Source organism: Acromyrmex echinatior, chromosome 13 (genome assembly GCF_024713525.1).
Source record: "Acromyrmex echinatior isolate Ae372 chromosome 13, ASM2471352v2, whole genome shotgun sequence".
NCBI lineage: Eukaryota > Metazoa > Arthropoda > Insecta > Hymenoptera > Formicidae > Acromyrmex > Acromyrmex echinatior.
This window is the reverse complement of record NC_141864.1, coordinates 3540380-3556400: the sequence shown is the minus strand read 5'-3', so window position 1 is coordinate 3556400 and position 16021 is coordinate 3540380. Positions and strand designations below refer to the sequence as shown.

General features: G+C 34.9%; 1 protein-coding gene across 5 annotated transcripts in view; it reads right to left on the bottom strand.

Moving 5' to 3' along the window:
• LOC105149511 (furin-like protease 1) overlaps window positions 1–14057 on the bottom strand; it is a 255160-nt gene extending 241103 nt beyond the window's left edge. For all 5 annotated transcript variants that reach the window (XM_087412782.1, XM_011061965.2, XM_011061963.2 and 2 more), the window contains exons 1-2: window positions 13717–14057; window positions 1964–3924 (exon numbers count right to left, since the gene is read on the bottom strand). In XM_087412782.1, coding sequence (XP_087268908.1) covers window positions 1964–2203 — 240 coding nt within the window. In that variant the 5' untranslated portion in view covers window positions 2204–3924; window positions 13717–14057. The remainder of the gene's footprint in view (window positions 1–1963; window positions 3925–13716) is intronic.
• Window positions 14058–16021: the final 1964 nt, after the last annotated feature.

Genomic DNA, 16021 nt, shown 5'->3' with positions numbered 1-16021 from the left:
ATTTCATTTCATTTAGTTTCGTTCATCGATACGATTCTTATTGTAAGTGCGTTCGATATTCTCATTATTTTTATTGACAAAAATTCTATTATATAAAAAGTTCTATTCTTCCTACTTTTTTTCTTGAAGAACACATAACCGATGTGTATGCACTTTCACAGCATGTACACATAATTGAAATATCATAAAGCAAACCAAGAGAAATTATCACATGTTTTTTGCATGTGTTTGATTAAGTGCCAAAATGAGATCACGTCTGCTATAGAAAGATGTAAATCGAAATCTAAAAATACCGAATCTCTCTCCCGAACGGAGTTATATAATTTTCCGAACAAATTACAATCCAAGAATTATTACACAGCGGATCGAAGTGCACTATATAGATCTTCCTGATAGCCAGGCTGATAAAAAAGAGCATGATGAAACGGCATGAACGAGTAGCGGGAAATTTTTCCATTGTGATCATAGAAGGCGTGAAAAATACGGCAATGGATTCGATGTCCGTTTCGAAATCGACATGTTTCCTTGAATCGCGAAAAATGATGAAAAATCAAGTGGCACTAAAAATCGGTTATGTGTTCTTCAAGGAAAAAAGTAGGAAAAATAGAACTTTTCATATAATAGAGCTTTTTGTCAATGAAAATGATGAATATCGCACTCACTTGGAATGAGAATCGTATCGATGAACGAAACTAAATGAGATAATAGAGCTCTATAAGGATTTCAATTTAGCAGTTAACAGGTTTATTAACTCATAGCAAAATATAGGTATCATACCAGATACTCTGCAGGGGCAGAAGATCTATCGGTTGGAAACGTATTGAGTTCAACTCTCCGCCAATTTCGATTTCAAACGTTATCGTACAGTACGAAAGTTTCCTTTGAGACCAGTATGTTACCGAAGTGAAAAGGGATAAGTCTCTATATATCTTTCGATTTCAAAATAAAAATATCAAGATATGTTGAAGATTATAAAACGTTTTAAAATATCTTTTTCAATAGGATTACGTCTCTCTTTAAAATACGTCTCTCTATTGAAAATGAAGCTAATATCAGCGAACAAATTCAACGAAAACGTATTTGCGGATCGTTAATTGCATATTTAAACCGCTCACTGTAGCATATGTTTCTTCTTTAAATATTAATTCGCATATCCAATTTATGAAAAGAGATCGATTTGAACGATCTCTGCACTTCTTAACTTCACGAATGAATAATGAAATAGAAATTAATTAAAGTACAAAGCGGTTTCCCTCACCACATTGTCGAGTTATTCTACATGAAAATATAATTCTCTAATTCAAATTCTCTAATTTAAATTTACCGCAATTATTAATGTCAAGTGGATAAATCTTGTAATTTTAATTTGGATGTTGTGTACTAATCGAGCTGCTAGAACTAAATGGCATAGATTGTTTGTTACTTGGAAGAAGAACGTGCTATTAAATCTCAAGAGCATTGTATAATTCACCTTGATGATAACACATTCATATTTATTCCGCCGCACTTCGTGCCTTACAGCACTTCGATTTTCAACGATTCAATTAGATATATTTAATACTTGTACTTAATTTTATTTAAATATTGTTCTCTCTATCAATATACAATCTAAAAGAAACCATCGCATTGCGTAAGCCAAAACGTATTTGGATCAATTAATCTCATTTTAATAATACCCATTACTCATCAATAATTTCCTCTCATAACCGTTCGATTTCATCACAGTCGATTAATTAAACAATTCCAATACAATAATTACCACCGAAAGCAGCTGTATCGGTAAATGTTCGTTTCAGGAAAAAAACGTAAAATCGTATTCACGTTACGGTGAAAAGGTCTGCAAAAGGTCTTCCATGACAATCTAGAGATTCCGCGCACGATCGCGGAAACTATATATTAAAAGAAAGAGAGACCCAATCCCAATCTAGGTCTGGGAGCCGTGATGCTCAAATAGCGAACTGACCTTGCCCAAATAGCGAAATCCGTAGTCCTCGGCAACTCGCTTGGCCACCTTCTCTCCTCCATCGATGTGTGCCGCCCACTGGTTGGTATACGCGCGCGCTCGACCGCCGAGAGTGAGCAGGGCCACGACCGCCAGTCCGAAAATCCGCCGCGTGCACATGATAGCTCCACCGCTGCACCGACGACGATGATCGCCACCGGCTGCTCCAGTTTCGCCACCCCCGCGAGCCACAGTTATCATCCACTACTATATATCTCCACCACCAACACCACCGCCACCGTCGCCACCGCTTGCCAGGGCAGCAGCGACACGACGGTAACACCGTGCCACCACGACAAACACCACGATTGTCACGACACACCACGGTTGCCGAAACGAAGAAGAGGAAGCAAGGATCTGCAGCCTCTAAAGAACTACTTTGTGTTTGCTCTTTTTCTCTCTTTCTTGTTCCCTGTTGCGATTCTTCTCGGTCGATCTTTCCGGTGTCTTCTCTGTGCGGGAGCTCCCTTTTATGGACCACGCACGTGTACACGCAGACGACGATCCAGGAAAACGCGACCACTCACGTATACACTCATACACGCGCTTCTCGCAGGCACCCACGCACGTCGTGCACCTGCGGACCAACCGCTTGCGAACGACTGAATCGCCAGCGGCGCGTGTTACTCGTTTTAAGTACCGAACCTCCACCACACCGCGTTGTCAGCCGTTGACTCTTCGTCGCTATCGTCCACGTCGACGTCGCCGTGACGTCGTCGCCGCCACTGCCGCCGCCGCCTTCGGTCAACGGGCAGGAGCAGCAGCGGGAGGAGAAAGAGGCAATCGTCAAGTCATGTGGCCGCCGACGAGTGGGGAAGACAACGGAATGATTCTCGTGATGACAGTGTCGCGTGCGCTGCCACGAACGCGGATGTCCGCCGTCGCGCGCGATCACTGCGGCGATCGCGTATGACCTTCCCGATTCGCGGATATTCACGCCGCACGGACATCCAACGCGACCTTGTCACCTCTCACGCCTCCTGCACGCTGAGATTCACACGGGGTCTCAACAAGACCGGAGATCTGTCATCGCCTTCTCTCGAGGAGTACCCTCTATATTTCACTTTATTCAAACTGAGCTAGCCATCCAGATTTGTCAGGTCTCAGATTGTTGCGTTTAAATCGTTTTACTTAATAAAAAAGTCTCAAGCTCAGTCTGATGTTATATCTTCGTCTTGACTTTCGTCCATTGACTTTCATAGTCACGTCCGCTTATTAAAGATTTTCATATCGTACCTTCATTTCCTCAGCACGAGATGAATGTTTTGCTACTGGATCTCTCGTATTTCTCGATTGTCTCCTCTCTCGTTTCCTTCTCTGTAGCAGAAGAAACGTGCACTTCGCCGGCGTTGGAATTTTTCACCGACACGACTCAATTACTCGCGCGGCGTCGTCAGCGTTCCCGTTCTTCACGCGTCTATCATACCTCCAGAATTCCTCCTCTTACGCCCGTTTCTTCGGGTGTCAGCAAAGCATCTGGTCAGATCCTCCTTTCGCGCATTTCAATCGTTCGCCCTTCGTTTTGTTTAGTATGTTCCCTCATTACACAGAAGCCCTCATGATCTTGATATTCTCTCGCACATCCTCTCTTTTCGAGAACGTCAACGAGTTGACGCCACGAGAGACACTCTCTTCCATGAAAATTCTGTACGTTTCTTGACTTGTTCGAAGAAAAAAAACAAAATTCTCGATTTTGTTTCAGCGTCTTGTCGTACTCTTCGAGTTTACAATCATGCCCGGTCACGAAGAAGTGAATGGCCAGCCACTCGAACGAGGTCACGGCGCGTAGCTGACCGAGAGGTCGATCACGTCATCGAACACCGCATCGTTCCCTTGGGTGCACCGCAGGAGACGAACGATGAGATGTATCGCCAAGGTCCTCGCTGAGTTAGATCTCTCTTTGCTTCAGAACGGGTCTTGGGCTGCAAACGATGTTAAGAGAAATTGATTAGTCGAAGTTTCCAACAAAAACTCTTAGTTGATTTCGGATAAAGTAAACTCGGGTAAGATGGTTATACGGAAAAGAACTGGTAACAGATTTTCAAAATTACTTTAAAAATGGTCTATTTAGTAATTGTTGAAGAAATTGTAACCTATGGTCATCTTTCTCGTGTGGCCATAATACTCGAGTTTATCCTACTTAAATTTGCAAAATCGCAGTTGAACTACTTAAAGTACCTGATAATCGCGAAAATTAATTTCAAAGCAAGTTCTGGTACACGATGCTAGTGTACATTATATATGCTTGCTAAAAGCTTGAGTTGGTCAGTTCTGTAATTTATGAATTTTTATATTAACTCCAAGCGTCAAAGAACTTTAAAAATTATAAACTAGAGGAAAATTAATTCCGAGAAACAATTCAAAAAACAGTTTAAAGTATACATATGTGCAAACATATAATACGAGTACAAAGAGATTGGAAACTATTTAAAGATATTATTTATGTGCATCTCTTGGCACTTCGAAACATTATTCTCCATCGTTAACAATGCATCACATTGTCAAGGACTCACGCTTTGTACTAACGTCACGTTTGAAGAACATTCGGCCTAGTCAGCATTTTCGTGTCGAAAAAAAAAGATTCAGCCTAGCAAAATCCACGTCGGTTTACGGTGATTACAGCACGAATAGTTTCGCCTCGACGAAATTGCATTCGCATATAACGTGACCTGATTCTCCGTTATGGATTAGAGCTGATTTTACAACCACTCGGCGATTCCGCATTACAGAAATCGAATGGGAAGCCAGTTGTTACATGATTTTTTATGAGAGCCGTCGTTATAACGTGGCATACCATCAAATTAATCATCGTATCCAAGCTCTTACTTAACTTTCGTTACACTACATAATTCACGTACACGATACTATCCATTGTGATCGTAGATAGTAGGAAGCAGAAAACTTGCGTTTCAAACGCATCAAAAATTATCATTTCTAATCATTTACTGCAATTATTATTGTCATAGTAATCGCATCGTAAAATAAAACTAATTTTCTATTTGTAAAACATATTTCATAATATAAAATGTTATAAAACATTATTTATTTATCACTCTTCAATTATTATTAAATTGTATTGTATATATGTATATATACATATATACATATATTTTATGTATTTTTATATAGCTGATGTAAATATAAATTTTCTTCAATTTTATACTATTACAAAAACGTTTCCTAATTTTTATAATCAAAAACACTTGTATATAAAAATATATTAATTCATTACTTATCTATTAAAATCAAATCGATTAATTCCTTTAGTTAAACTATCATTTAAATCTTGTTTCAGATTCTTTATAACTTTTATTTTACATTTTATTTTTTTTCTCTTTATTAACAATAGAAACTTAAAGATATATGAAATGATTGTTATAAGACAGTTTCCGATGATTAGGACATTGCAACTTAATTTCTCTGCAGCGTAACAAAAGTTTATATTCCTTGGCGGGTTTCATTCATAATTTTAGTTACTAATATCATGCGAGATTCTAATAATTTACGAAATCTATCTCAAGATCTAGAATTAAAACTCATGCTCAATTAATGTCTATGGTCTCTTGAGTGCTTTTTATTAATAAACTTTTATTAGTAAACTATAAATCTCTATAGTGATGAAAGTTCACATTATCGTCACGTTCAAAGGACTTTTCGAGTGAGTCAGCCTCCGGAAAAAGGACTCAACATTGGTCCGCCTGGACGGTTGCAACCCGCAGGAACATCCAGTTCGCGCCACGAGGAAATTGCATTCGCGAGTTGGTCTTCCACCAACCTCGTTTCACCCCTCTTACCTTTCGTCTCGCCAGAGTCGTGATAAAGAGAGAATAGAAAAGGGTTGCTAGAGAAATGAATTAAATTTAAGCCAACTCGCGTCCTATCCAACTATCCCCGTCCTCATCTCTGACACCATCCTTTCCCTTCTTTCACAATGCTCTCGCACTTTGTGTCAGGCTTCTCTTTGTCGTTCTATCCTCTTCGTAGTTAAGCCGGCGCAACCGGCCGAGACGACAGCAATGGCCTTCTTTTTAATTTCGAGATAAAAGAGGGCAAAACTATCATTCGAGGGAAGCTGAACGGAGGGTCAATCAAGTCGAGTTATAAGTCCCGTTGGAGAAAAGAAGCGTTCTTTTAAAATTCGGATTCAATCTATTGAAATAAAAATGCGGTCGAACTAAAACGAACGAGAGTATTGGCAGATCTTTCGTCAGGTATATAATAATCGCCTTCACACTGGAAAATCTCCACAAACTCATCTTAGATATTATGAAGTAATATCTAAGCTCTATCTGACTATAGTAGCTCGGACTTGAAGACAATGACTCACGATGTTCTGATTCTAGAGACGAAGGACCTAAGAAATCAGGAATGGATAAAAATTTTACTTTAACAGAATCTTAATTTCAAGATTATTTAAACATTTAAGCTTAAAAATATAAGCTACATCAAATTTTCATCAGAGCAATATTATTGACAAACTAATAAAAATTAGCGAATTAAATCAATAAAAAAAATTAATCCAATCGACAATTCTCTTTTAAATAGAATATTATATTAAATAGAGTATAATATTAATTACGAAGGGTTAATCGCCGATCAAAATTGTGTACACCAATGCTCAGTAATACCTAAGTAATGTCCAATTTTTATGCCCATTAATGCCTTAATAATGTCCATTAATGCCCTAGTAATGTTCATTAATGCTATTCCAGTAATGCATACCGTTTATTATAATTCTCTTAAGACGTAAGTAATGCTCAATAATGCCCAGTAATGCCCCAAATCTGTATAATGTAATGTCCTCAACGATTTATCTCTTAATTAATTATTCTTTTCTGCTAATTTTTGTGTCGATATATTTATTCAAAACTTTTAATTTATTTTCCTTATTTTATAAAATTATTAGCTATATTTGTAAATAACAGAAATCATTTCATAAATTTAAAAAACCATATTACACACACACATATATATATATTAGTAATTTGATCTTCTGTTTGCAATCTGAGTCTTTTTAAACATAAGCGAAATTTTACTATCAAATTTTTTTTTTCATTTTTGTTTAAATTTCAATTTTTATTAAATAAAAGTTTCAACAGTAAAGTTAAAAAACTATTTGATAATGTAATAAAAATGTTGAAAAGTAACTCTAAATTTTTCTAAATTTTAGAAAAACTTATAGATAGAATAAAAATACAGATTGCAAACGAAAAGAGTAAAAATATCATTGCAGAGAGTTTAACATAAATTTAATAATTATTACTAACATAAACTGTATATTAGGATATTACAAAAGTAATGCATAAACAAAATTTAGACTTCTAAAAACTTTTTAACTGGATCTAATATTTTAATTACATTTATGCTTTATAATATTTAAAAAAATAAACCATTATACAGATCAAGTCTTACAATCGATTATACGATGTAACAAGGAGTAATGAAGATATAGTGCACGGTTCGAAAGTTGGACGGTTGGTTTCAAACAAAAACGATCGAGACGCGGGAGTTCTCTGAGTTCGGAACTACAAGTATTTATTTGAAAAAACGTTGTGTATTAAGCGTCTTATGTGTGCTGCATACATATTACATCCTAAATATTACGTTCTCTAATTCCAACTTGGATTTTATGTTACCAAAAATTTAATGCAAATCGTTAATTTAATGTGAACCATAATAAAATTTAATAAATTATTAAAAAAATAAATAATGAAAAATGATCATTCAAAATAAATAGCAAAGAATAAGCAATTTCGATAATTTTGTGACAAACATAAAATGTTCAAAATGAATTTTTTTTACATTTTTGGACTCAAGAGGATTAATATCTGTCATAAACTCTTTTATTTTTTATAAGAATTATGTATCGCGCGATATCGCATTATTTCGTATTGAATTGTGTTTTTCGTTTCGCATGATACAGAATTAAATGTGTTTTACATATGACTATGGCGCTAATAGAAGTAAAGCGAAAACCCACGAGTATATTAAAACAATGTCAACCAATGGAACAGTTCAAAAAATAGTAGGTCGACTACGGATTATTAATGGACAGTAATGGAGATACGCGATCGGAACGGAGGATATAATATTTTCCAGACAGAATCTATTTTTCGAGTTTATGTATTTGCGATGCTTTGTTAACGGAATAATATCTAGATGAATCTATCTACGAGAGGTAACGTATCTCGTTACAGATTTTAGTTCTCGAAATAACGGAACAGTAACACTGATATGCATCTCAGTATTACGCGAAGCGGTTCTATATCGTAAAGCGAAACGGCCGTTCTATCACAAATGATATTACGCTGCGTAACTTCGCTCGTCTTCATCGATAATGCATCACGAACATGAAAATGAAGCGACATCGTCGGAGACAAACAGTCTGATGTAAATTCCATGCGTACAAAGTCATCACAAATGTGATTTATATATAATAATAATTTTATTAATTTACTTTTAAACGTACCAGATGATATAAAAAAAATATCGTGTTTCATTAAAGATCTCTTAATAAATTTAATGTTGCTACACTTATATGTTCCTTTCATTGAGAATTCACCGAAATTTAAAGCTCGGATTCAGTGAGATTTCATAATGAAAATAAATTGCGATTCGCCGAGATGGAACGATCCCGTTGAAACCGAGCGATGCCAAGGTCGTTCTTGTAACAGGAAACCGGGGTCAGAGACTGCAGAGGTACTATGATATGAGCGTAGTTCATCGTAACGAGGAAATGCTGTGCAAGCACAAATAAAAACCAACTGATTCGAATCCCTTGTTAAAATAGGATACTGAAATACACGGGATGTTTCACGATGTGGAAAACGTATTTTCTCATAAACAACTTTTCCCATGAGAAAATTCAAATCGGAAGCCAATTACAGAATTTAAATTAATTTTAGTCATGTAGTATATTAAGCTTAAGTATCATTCGAGTATCATGAATCAATAAAATACATAATATATTCGCAGTAAAAAAAATCACTAAATTTTAATAAATATTTGTTTTAATTTATAATACTGACTACAACATTTAATACAACAAATACAATAAATAAATATTTACTCAATAAAAAAATGATACTTAAATCATATTAATGGTTCTTGAGCCAAATTAAATATTATATGTTTACATTTAATAAATATTTAGTTAATACATTCAAACAAATATTTATTAAAATTTAATGCATTTTTTTGATGTGATAATATCAAGTGGATTTTAGTTTGGTACATAAATCCGAAATTATTGATAAGCTATATTTAATACGATATTCCTCTATTTCAAGGAACTTATATTAGATATATAAAAATTATCTATAGATTTATCTGAGAATACGTCTTTGATACAATCGCGGTAATATCGAAACGTTCGATATTACCGATGCAATATCCAGATGCAAATAATCACGAGAAAGGGTCGCAATCTCTACGGCGTGATCGGAAACGTTTAGCCTCGGCAAATGCAATCGGACGAAATTACTTACCCTGATGGTATATGCCGCGAATCCCGAAAAATACACGCGCGACCGCAATAAAGAGATTGGTATGCCCGCGTTCGCAGGCGAATTTATTTTCTCTCGGTCCACTGCGCGTTCGCGATCGGTAAACATCGCGTTGCAAATTAACATCGCTCCATGAAACTCGGGAGCGATTGGCACCCAACGTTCTCCCTCGCGGGAGAAACGAAATATTTTTCGATGAGCGAACGTTTAATTGAAACTAGTTAATACGTCGATGCTCGCGAAATATCAGATTTAGGCTGTTATAGCTTTTACGAAATATGCCCTCATTTAGAGAAAGGTTAAAAAATTTTTTATCCCACATAGATTATATATGTATTATATAAATTAATAAAAAGAAATTAACTTTTTAAATAAAAATCATTAAAAATGCTAAAAATAAAAATGTATTGAAATTACAAGAATTATTCACTTTATTTTTAGTTTATCTTTTAAAAACATTATCTTTGTCCTTTTTTTTATATTCGTTTGTTATCTTTAAATTTTATACTTTTTTATATTGCTTTCCGCAATTCGTAATAAAGTGGAGTGAAGTCGTACCGACGGTTAAATCGTACCTCCATTGTATTTTTTAAACGAAAAACATTTTTTTTTTTAAAGATAATGACGCTAATGTGACTGGTAATATGGGTTAAGAACTATCTTTTTTTTTGTCTTCGAGTCGTCTGTTTACGAGTGACATTTAAAATTGATTTTGTTCGATGTCTGATCTAAGGTGTGGATTCAGATGCTCTAAGTGGTTGCACGAAATCTATAGTGACAATCCTGACATTTGCAAAACAATTTAATTAAAACAATTTAATTTAATTAAGACAAAACTATTTAAATAAGTTCAAGAAAGTGATTACTTATCAATATATTGAGTCTTATCTATTGAGTCTTTCAATTAAATTTTTCTATTGAGTCTTTCTATTGAGTTTTTCTATTAAATCTTTCCTATTATGATGGAAAAATCCGTAATTGATTTTATTTCCAAAATTTATTTTTTCAAAATATCTGAAATTTTAATATTTTGAAATATAGTGCAATAGTTTAAATCAATTTAAGTATTGCTTTTTAATTTGTTTTCTTAAATGAGTTTAAAAAACACAGAGTTTAATTTCTATTTTTATAATAGAAAAGATTTTATTATATCTATTTAAATATATATACTCAGTTCGAAATTAAAAATAAATTTATTAATAAATGAGTATCAAAATTAATTTTGTTCATTTTCCCAGTAAAAAAACTGACGTTATTATCATCATTTTGATTAAAGATATTATTAAAGATATTATTTTAATGTCAATCACAATAAGCAATATCAGCTTATTTACTGTTATATATTAGAAGTATGATTTAGAAATCAGATGGTACAATTTAACAACCCAAATCGTACCAAAAACTACTTTTTTTTAATCTGATTTAAAAAATAATTTAATGTTTATTTTCATAAAAGTATCATTTTATTTTATTACCAATGAATCAAAGTTTGTAAGTACAGAAATATTCTGATCTCTTCAGTACTTTTATTACAATTTTGTTTAAACGTTAGGAGATACGTTATAGGCAACTTCCTCCTAAATGTAATAAAAATAATCCATAATAAATATTATCCTTAAAAATTATTTTTCTTTATTTTTGTATTTGTTTGGTTAACCTTTAAATTTTATAATTTTATCTATTGCTTTCTACACACAAAAATTAATAATAAACCATTACAAATATTAAAATATTGAAATAAAAATGTATTTAATCTCAAAAAATTATCTCATTTGATTTTTAATTAAATCCTTAAAAATTATCTATACTCTTTTTTTGTATTTGTTCGTTACCTTTAAATTTACATTTTTTGTACATTGTTTTTTGCAAAAATTCGTAATAAAGAATATTACTGGTTGTAATATACTGACACAGAGTATGTAATAAAATATAGTATACACCTACATGAACTATTTTTGTAACTGCAATATATCTCTGTTTTTTTCCATTTCTATATTTCTTGTGCTATTTATAACATAGTTTGTCATAAATCAATGAAATTTTTCCAAAGATTCTGATATCCCATATTTTTATGACACACAATACATTTTATAGGCATATTTATTACATTCACATTATATATAAAATAAAAATTCAAAGTAAAAAATTCATATTTGTTAAAAATAACGACTCGTTAAAAATAAGTAAAAAATATAAGTAAAGAAGAGATGCAGTTGAACCGTTACAAGCCGTACCACAATTTATCTTTCTTATTCATTATTCTGTTTAAGAATTGCGAGCGATTCTAAATTCCTTTGAATATTAATCTGATACACGTGAATGGGAATATCAAATATCTTTTGAACGTAATAGAGTTGCATATTAATTATTATTAAACTAGGTAAATTACACAGCAGCGTTGGGAAGTAATGTATTACTTGTAACATCGTTATCCTTACAATTACTTTTATAAATGGATAACTACTTGCATTTCTTTATTTATAACATTAATAATAACGCAATTGTATTTTTTAATAATAATATAATTGTTACTTTTATTTTTTACACGTACAATACATGTACAGTATCCTCCATAAGTTTAGAAACACCCTATGTTTTACAGGAAAATCTTTTATTACATGACAGCAATCTATACATATTTTTTATTTAAATACGTCGTAAGATATCTAAATCATGATAAACATTTTTATCTAGAACGTCTATAAGATTGTATATGTCGAAAATATGTTGGACAATCATTTCACAGCATCGGAACACTCAAGGTTGAATTTCGCGCTTTGGTTTATTGTTTATACATTGTCACTTGTTTTGTAACGTCGTACTTGCGTGCGTTGAATATACACATCACAGGTTTAATTGGTTTCGATAAAGGTAGTAAATTATTTGAGTCGCAAGTTGATTTCAGACTCCATAAAAATTGTAAAATGGTCGAAGAATTAGATTTCGTATGAATCGCGTTTTAATAAAAATTTCCATATTTTCCATATTTTAATAGCATTATTATAAATAATGTATATACATATGTATTTTCATTTCTTTTTTCAATTAAATAATTATTTACAAATCAAAATATATCGATTTTATTATGTAAATATTTTTCTTAAAACACACTTATTGCACACTTTTATAATTTGTTTCCAAACTTATGGAGAATACTGTATATGGAACGTGCATAATCGAGTTTCAGAAAAAATAAGAGTTATATTTGACCACATTTCAATTAACCACAACTATTTTAACCACTATAGATGTTGTACTGAACTGACCAATTAGCGACTAAGATCGTATTGACCTCCTCAAAGATAAATTGAGACAAGAGCCATTAATCGAAGAAGTGACTAAGACAATTAGATACCACTCTAAACAGGAAGTCATCAAAATTCGGTAGAAAAGTAACGGTTAATGACCTTATTATTTTTTGAGTAATAAATATAATGATAATAAATAATTTATTTAAATCAGTATCAATAATGATTTCGGAAAAAAGAATGGTAACGAATTACTTTTATAATGTAACTTTCCCAATCCTGGTACACAGTAATTAAGTCTAATGGACTTTCTACAGTAAGTAGAGTCTATTATCTAAGTTAAGCCGTGAGAAGTTGACCAATCACGGTCGAATATGAGAAGAATAATCGACCATGATTAGTCAATTTCTCTGCTCAAGATTTAAAAGTAATGACTTATTATTGTAGAAAGCCCATAAAAATAAACTGTACGCGCGCGTTAGTTCGAAATTTGAAATTAACGCGATTCCCGCGCGCGTGAAGACCGCCACACGTGACTCGTCTGAAGTCAGGCACGTCTCGTGACTTCGAAACGAAGCGAGCGGGAGCTACGTAAACACACAGGTCAAAATACGTAGTCATATATCCATTTCAAATAATTCCCACGATACATTCAATGTGCGTCCTTGACCTTCGCGTCCCGCGACATCACGTAACCTCGTCTTCGCAACCGTTCTCAGAGAGACAATTTCCTATGCGAACTCGGCTGCAATCTTCGAGCGGCGCGGCGGCAAGTAACTTTTCGTCTGCGATATTCAAGCGTCTTTCACAGGGGTCTCTCGGAGAGAGGTTGCCACCTAACGGTATTCGCGTATCTCTGCGGCAAGAGCGAACGGAGCACGATCACATGTTGGCTCGTGACGCGCAATCCGAGTAGCGCGTGCGAGGCATTCGACACAACGCATATGAAATATGCACTCACCCTTCACGTTCGGAAATCGAACCGTCGACCGAATCTCTCTTGCTTCAGATTCACGCCTCAGGAAGGAACGCGGAAGAGGAGAGGATGCGATGCACTAGAAGCGGACTCCGCTGCTACACCCAGCGCGATGTGTACTCTCCTTCGAAGTAATTCGCGAGGAAGAAGAAAGACGCGATCCGTGCCGCGTCCTCGTGTCCCGCGTTAACGGTCCACGCCGACGACCTGCAGAGTGTCGGACGACGACGTCGAGTCGTCGCCGTCGCGCGCGCGCGAGTAACCACACCGAGCGAGCGTACCGCCGCAATCTCACTCGCACGACGGAGCACGGATGACTGACTGGTAGACTGGTTGGTCGGTTGCTCCGCGCCTCTACTCGCCCCCCTCTCCCCTCCCCGTCCTCCTTCCCCCGCGCCAACCACGGTTTCTCTCTCACTTGCGCTTGTTCTATCCCCCCCTCCTCCTTTCTCCGTCCCTTCCGCGCCCCCCATCCAACGACCATTTCGCGCCCACGACTCGATCCGCGCCGCGCGGTCCATCCCCACCATAACGATGGTTCGGAGCACCCCCGCTGCAACTTTTCTTGTCTATCGCACGTTACGCAACGTACTTTCGGTCTCTCTCGAATCTCCTCTCTCTCGAAACCCCCTCAATCTCCCTCGATCTCTCGTCTCTCTTCGGTCCCTGCCACTTGCTCTCTCTTCTCACTCTCTCTTTCTCTCAGATTCTACTCGAGTCTCTCTCTCTCTCTCTCTCTCTCGTGCGCTAACGTGTACCGCGTGTGCGATCTCCCTTTCTATCGTTTGCCAGATGAAAGCACGAGCGAGAGAGCGGATGAGAGAATGAGCGAGCGGACGTGGCGGATGCCAGTGTCGGAGTAATGGCACAACCAGACCCATGGCTTTGATTTTCTTTATGCGTTCGTTTCCACGTTTTACCTGATCCCTCGATCGTTCTTTGATTTACCCCTCTCTGTAACGCAACTTTTTTAATTCTCATTCAATTTTCGACCGCGGTTTTCCACGCCACTTTACTTCTTCGTCGAAAAGTTCTCCCTTTTTTTGGAGTTCAAAACGGTTTCCGAGTTACGGAAAATACAATTCTTGCTGACCATGGAAAAAACAAAAATGCGAATAAAGATATGTAGGTCAGCGCCGCGCCGGTTAAACGGCGCGTTTTAATATCGAGATATACGCGGCCAAACTTTTTTACCAGTAATACAGTTCGGTATATTCATTTTTATTTTTCGTCGCGTCGATATATCTCTTATCGAAAAACGCACTTTCTTTATTGGAATAATCATTTTACTGTAATGTCGCGCAAATGTTCCGGCCCCACGGAAAATGCAAATAAAGATATATCTGACAGTTCACAGTTGCAGGATATATCGGAGCACAGAGTCAATTTATTGACCTGCAAAATGCAGACTTGATATTGTGAAACCTTGAAATATTGTTTATTTGGAGTGTACATGCGGTTAGTATTGTTCCTTTTTCAAAATAATTATGGTTATCGAGCTAAATATTTTAACGCAACATAATCTCCGAAAAGACATAAATAAATATGTATCAATGTGCGTTATTCCGGTATTTATCAGTGCATTGTTTAATTATCTTAATTCAATATATTAACATTTGTTGAGTTAACGAAAATGTATATTCAAATACTAATTAATATATTTTAATCGGGATTTACAAATTTTTAAAAAATAAAAATAATTAAATAGTAGTTAAACAATGATAATTATGAAAGCAATAATTAAGAAGTAACAATATTATTCCGATATTTATCAGCACATTTAGTATATTTAGTTATATTTTAATTCAATGAGTTAACTTTGGCTGAATTACGGAAAATGTATATTCAAATGCCAGTCGATATATTTTAACAATCGAAATTTACTACTGTATAATAATATTTTTAAGAAGTAATAATTAAGTAAAATTATGAAGTAATAATTTCTCTTATATATTCTTAATCAAGATTAACGCTTAGTATTTGTTGTTTATTAATATCAGATATAATTCTACAAATTATTGAATAAGGAAGCGTATTCAAGAGTTGGAAACTTCTGCAGGAAAATTTTGGAACCAGGTCAAAGTTGGCGTTAATTTTATTAACCTACCAACTATTAATGCCAACTAATGAAATGACGAAAACATTTACTGTATCTTGAAATTAAATTATGCAAATGTACTCTACTGTTTTGCTTGCTTATGCAATAGCTTAATTGCTTTTATTGAAAATCTATCTTTCGCTCGAATATCATTAATGACGCGAATATTAAACGCGCCCATACGTAGTTACA